Source organism: Clytia hemisphaerica, unplaced genomic scaffold, assembly GCF_902728285.1.
Source record: "Clytia hemisphaerica strain Z4C2 unplaced genomic scaffold, Clytia hemisphaerica genome assembly, whole genome shotgun sequence".
In the NCBI taxonomy this organism is placed as follows: Eukaryota; Metazoa; Cnidaria; class Hydrozoa; order Leptothecata; family Clytiidae; genus Clytia; species Clytia hemisphaerica.
The window spans coordinates 12886-18447 of record NW_027104367.1 but is presented as its reverse complement, the minus strand read 5'-3'; the positions used below and the strand labels follow the sequence as shown (position 1 = coordinate 18447).

Genomic DNA, 5562 nt, shown 5'->3' with positions numbered 1-5562 from the left:
CCCAGAGAGATACAACCAAAACCGAAGCAACCATCAAAAGATCTTATTAGCGTCACAGAACTCTACGAACTATTTAAAAGTCATAAAGAGGAATTGAACACCATATTAATAATGGATATAAGAGAGACAATAGATTTCAACACAGCAAAGATTCAACATGGACCCACCATTAATATTCCACCAGATTTGTTGCAAACCAACTCAACACAAAATAGTGTTGAGCGATATTTAAGTAAAGACACTTGGGAAGTGTGGATAACTCGGTTTGAAAAGCAATATATTAATTATTGTTAATGAAACTTTTAACGAGGAGCAGGAACCTGGAGAGCTTTTGATGGACAAATCAGTGATTTTACAAGAGATACTATGCAAAGCAGAAGCTGAGTATAAAGTGATGATCTTGAAAGGGGGCATTCAAAAATGGGTTCTTCATTACCCAACGATGACTATCAACCCTGAACACATTAGAAAGGTAATAATAATAATACCGGGTGACCCACGAAAAAGTATAAGAGTTTGGAGGGTAACTGTGTCCGAAAAAAATTGAATTTCAACTAAATTCTCTTTTCGTGGTAAAGAGGAAAGGCAAACTTAAATTTTGATGTATTGTTTTTTAATTTTTTTAATTGTTTTTTTAACTTTTTGGAAAAGTAGTTATCGAGATATGGAGTTATAAAGTCAAAAGTCATTATAAAAAACAGTTAAAAAACGTCAAAAAAGATCGTATCAAATTTATTAATTTTAACAAATAAAAAGAGTGAGAAGCATGTTTTGATTTCTTTTACCGGAAGGATTCAAAAAGAATAACAAAGGTTGACAATTCTTTTTGCTACTTTTGGCACTTTTTATTTATTCCCAATTTAAGGACGATGCGGGAATTGTCCATAATTCGATATTACTTATTTTTTTCTTAAGGAAATTTTTAAGACAAAGAAATAGCAAATGATCAAAGGAAAGATGTTTGTTCTGATACAAATTTGATACTGTGTTTTTGACGTTTTTTAACTGTTTTTTTAATGACTTTTGACTTTATACCTCCATATCTCGATAACTACTTTCCCAGAATTAAAAAATGATACATCAAAATTTAAGTTTGCCTTTCCTCTTTACCATGAAAAAAGAATTTAGTTAAAATTCAATTTTTTTCGGACACAGTTGCCCTCCAAACTCTTATACTTTTTCGTGGGTCACCCGGTAGTTATTGTCCCTTTTTTATTATCTCAATAAGATCTTCACCGGGGGGGGGCAACTCGGTTTCTAAACAACGGCATGTGCCATAAAAAAATGGCTTTCAAAATCGTACCCTTACAGTGCAGCCCTTGAGCAGTGAAATGGTACCCTTACATGCATTTTACCGAACATTTCTGACCCTTACAGTGTAGTTTGATTTCATATCTTATTTTGCTGAAATGAGCCTGAGACATGGACACAATGTGCAAAACAAACCAAAATGTGTGCGAGTCGAAGCTATAAAGATACACCATATATTTACTGTCAGACTAGCAATTTAGCACTCCGAAAACACACCCTTACAGTGTATCCAGCTAAAAGGGTTGGACCATATATGGCTTCACAAAATAATTTGATTTACCTCCTATATGTATCAAATTGTCATTCCTTAGACAAAGCCAGTCAGTCAAGATCTGGATGTTTCAGCTTTGTTGGAGAGTTTAGCATATCCTACACTGGCATCAAGTCTTCCAAAACAGTAAGATCTGATCACTTTAAAAATTCTTAATAGATTTTGATCAAAAATATTCATTACATATACATTCTTCTTTTTAGAAAGGGGTATTTTTAGAAAAATGAACACAATTTGTGGGTCACATTTATAATTAAAATTTTTGTTGAATTTTATGGTGTGATAGAGGTCTTGCTTGAAAATCTAGCTGATGGACAAGTTCCATTTGTTGATAAAAGTGAATATTGATTTAAGGGTTACACTTCGGATTTAAACACTTTCAAATTAATTTAATAATTTCTTGAAGTTGTTTTTACTTTAGTTGTTGGACTTTGCCTTAACTAATCTAAATAAGATCAAATGAGACTGTTTGTCACTAATTAAATTTTCGCTGTGCCTCTCCACTTCACAGAGAATTAGAAGAGGAAGTGCAACCACCGACACTACCAAACACAACGGTCAATAAACCTTCTGTGGTTGAACCTGAAGACAAACTCACCAAGATGAGAAGAATCCTGTCAGAAGAATCCAATGATAAAAACAATGCAAATATTACTAACCAAAAAGTTGTTTACCCCTCCCTTCCTAATGGAGACAGTAAAACGACACTAACACCCAGTACCAATACTGATCATAAAGAAACACCAGAGAAGGCAGTCACACCAAATAAGCCAATTGAACCAAACAAACCTCTTGTTAATTTAGAACAAGATAATGATAAAAAAGAACCTCCTAAACCAGTTGTAAATAAAGCTATTGAAGAGACAAAAAATTCCATAAAAAAAGATGATTTTGCTGAGCCGAATATTTCTCATGATAAAGAGACTTTAATTACACCCAATAAAAAAGCTGGTAAACTTGACACGACACCGGGACTGCCAAACGGTTGGGTAAAAAAGGTTGATCAGAACTCAGGCAAAGTCTATTATATCGATCATAATACTAAAACCACTCATTGGGTACCTCCTGATTTGCAATCAAACAATGCTTCGAATAATTTAGTAAACAAACAATTGAATATGAAAACATTAGATCCAACCAACCAGAATTTGAAAGATTCATCGAACATTCCAAAAGCAACTTCAAATATCACCCCAACCACAATAGCGACACCCAAAGCAGCACAAAATGCGCTCAGCAAGCCGCCTACACCACAGAATCAAGCTTCAACACAACCAAAAAAAACAACTCCAAAACCAGATCAGTCAAATATGATTCCTCAAACAGCACAAAAGCCGCAAGTTCAACCACAGCAACCACCACAGAACACGCCACACCAACCTATACAAAAACAACCTTCACAATTGATCCCACCACAACCATCTTCAAATATCACACAACAGCCTAAATCAACAATTAATACATCTCAACTACCAGTTACTCCTCAACAACCAACGAAACCCATCTTAAAGCAACACCCGCCGCCACCAGTCAACCAAGCGGCAACACCTCAAAACCCGATGAAACCTAAACCGCCATCTCTCACTCAACCACCAAAGGTTACACAGTCTCCATCCACACCTATAAACGTTCCTCAGGCACCAAAGAACACTGTACCTGCAACTTCGCGCTATACAACAGATTCTCTGGACCTTCCAAAACAACCTTCATTGAAACGTTCTTTATCCTCACCAAATCTAGCTGAAAACTTGGCAAACTTGAATAAAAACAAACCAAAAACACCGATTGTTGATCGAGGCTCTAAACCAAGGTATTAAAATTATCTTCTCTGATTTATGTCATAAACATTTAACATTTATAATTTAGTTGATTTTATTAATTTCTTGCATTGAAATAATTACAATTCTCGTATTTTTCCACAGCATTCCCAGTAGCAATACAAAACCAACTCATCTCATCGATCGTGCATCGAAACCCATTTCGGCTTCCAGATTGAGAAATCTTTCCCCTGTGTATGGTAGCCAGGTATTGTTTTCTTATTGTTTTAAGTTGTTTGATCTTTCCAAAAGTTTCTCATCTCTTGTGGGGAATTTCTAGAATCTTATGCTTGGAGTTTTTGGTTTATACAAAACTCGACAAACGTCATTTTTGTTGTTCTATGGTGATATGGCTCTACTCTAAAACAATCTTATCCCCCAAGGAATTATCTTTTTTGTCAGGTAGTGGTCACATTTCAAATATTTTGTTTTACATTTTTTTCAGGGTATGTCATTGACTGGTTTGAAAAATCTTGGCAACACATGTTATATGAATTCAGTGCTTCAATGTTTAGTGAACACTCCTCCTTTGGTTCGCTACTTCTCATCTGGGTTGTACGAAAAAGATTTAAATGCAGAAAAAATCAATACAAATCCACTGAAAGGTGTCATCGCTCGTGAATTTGCTTTCATCATGAAAGTTCTTGTGTCTGGCACCTATCGGTCCGTCTCCCCGATCGATTTCAAGTTAGCTTTGGGAGGTATTTCACGGCGATTCTTGACATATGAACAACAAGATTCGCATGAAGTCTTATTGATTGTTTTGGATGGACTTCACAATGATGTCAATAAGGTATCATTTTTCTTTCAGTTCTTATCTAGATGTTCATGCTATGAAGCATATTTCATAGGGTATGCGGGTTGACTTTCAAATCCTCCTCAAGGATGGTTTCACTCGAAGCCTGGCGCCCTTGCCCTGCAAAGCCAACGAGTTAGCTTTACTTGACAGTTCAGTTTCACTATTTCTTCCACTGATGTTTTTGACATCCGTTCTTCGCTCTTTTCATTGATATCCTAAATTATACATCCATCTTTCTACGACTGTAACGATGATAATCACTTCAGTGTTAATAATCGCTGCATGTTATATAATTTTTGATCGTTTTGAATTTACAGCGAATGACGATGTTAATCACTTTAGTGTTGAAAATCGGTAGCTGGATAGCAAGCAAAGCTAGTGCACATGTTCTTTTTTATCTGTATATATCCGAGAATGTCAAGTATAATGATGTATCATAATTCTAATCACAATTTTATTTTATTTTCATTCCATACTCTTCGGAGAATTAGGTGTAGTTGGAGCATCTTATAGCCCAGTAAGGCAATTCAAATAGGGGAAGGAAAACTCTGATATAACACCAGCTGGAGTATACCAGCCTAAAAAAAAAATCTCGTTCTATAGCAGGTAGAGCGATAGGGATCATTAGGCAGTTAACAACAGATAGTTGAATTGGTTTTTGATCCTCTTCTGCCTAACCACTTTGGTTACGGAGAAAACTCTCAAGTTAGTTGAGAACTGCCCCACCTATGGGAAAATGGGTATGTAGTCGTTGCGCAACACATACTATATTAGCAATTTGAAAAGACAATGGATTTCTCATACAGCTCCAGGGTCCGGGATCAATTGGTAGTCCCTAACAGGGATAGGCCTTTGATTACCGGTCAAGCCCCTGCTTTTCTCGATCATTCTTCTCTCTTTGATTCCACTTTGGGATCCAATGAAGGTGAGATCTTAAACCCCAATGGGAGGGTCTCTCCAGATAAGATGGAACCTGATCAATCAAAATCAAAACCAACAAAACTTTTAAGATGTTCTAACTTCTTAAAAGTCAGTACTTTTAACGTTCGCACACTTAGCGGACCAACACAACTTAATGAACTTGTACTCTCCATGTCTAATAACTCTATAGACAGACATCATTGCTCTTCAAGAACATCGAATATTTCACCCTGACGATGATTTAATTTACGATTCTATTTCTTCCTCCGAGCTTATCACCTCATCTGCAACAAAAAACACGGTTAACGCTTCTGTTGGAGGGATTGGCTTTCTTCTTTCATCTAGAGCAGCCAGCAACTTAATAAGAATTGAAAAAATTACACCTAGAATCGTGATTGCTGAATTTTCCAGCAAACCAGTTTTAACAGTAGTGTGTGCCTATA

The 5562-nt window shown here is 36.0% G+C and overlaps 1 protein-coding gene across 1 annotated transcript; it reads left to right on the top strand.

Annotated features, from left to right (window-relative positions):
• Positions 1–289: 289 nt before the first annotated feature.
• On the top strand, positions 290–4192 carry LOC136818410 (ubiquitin carboxyl-terminal hydrolase 8-like; the record flags this gene model as incomplete). Its single annotated transcript, XM_067074745.1, has 5 exons — positions 290–472; positions 1623–1708; positions 2094–3392; positions 3505–3607; positions 3845–4192. Coding segments are annotated over exons 1-5 (1974 nt in total), but the record flags the coding sequence as incomplete, so codon positions are not given.
• Positions 4193–5562: the final 1370 nt, after the last annotated feature.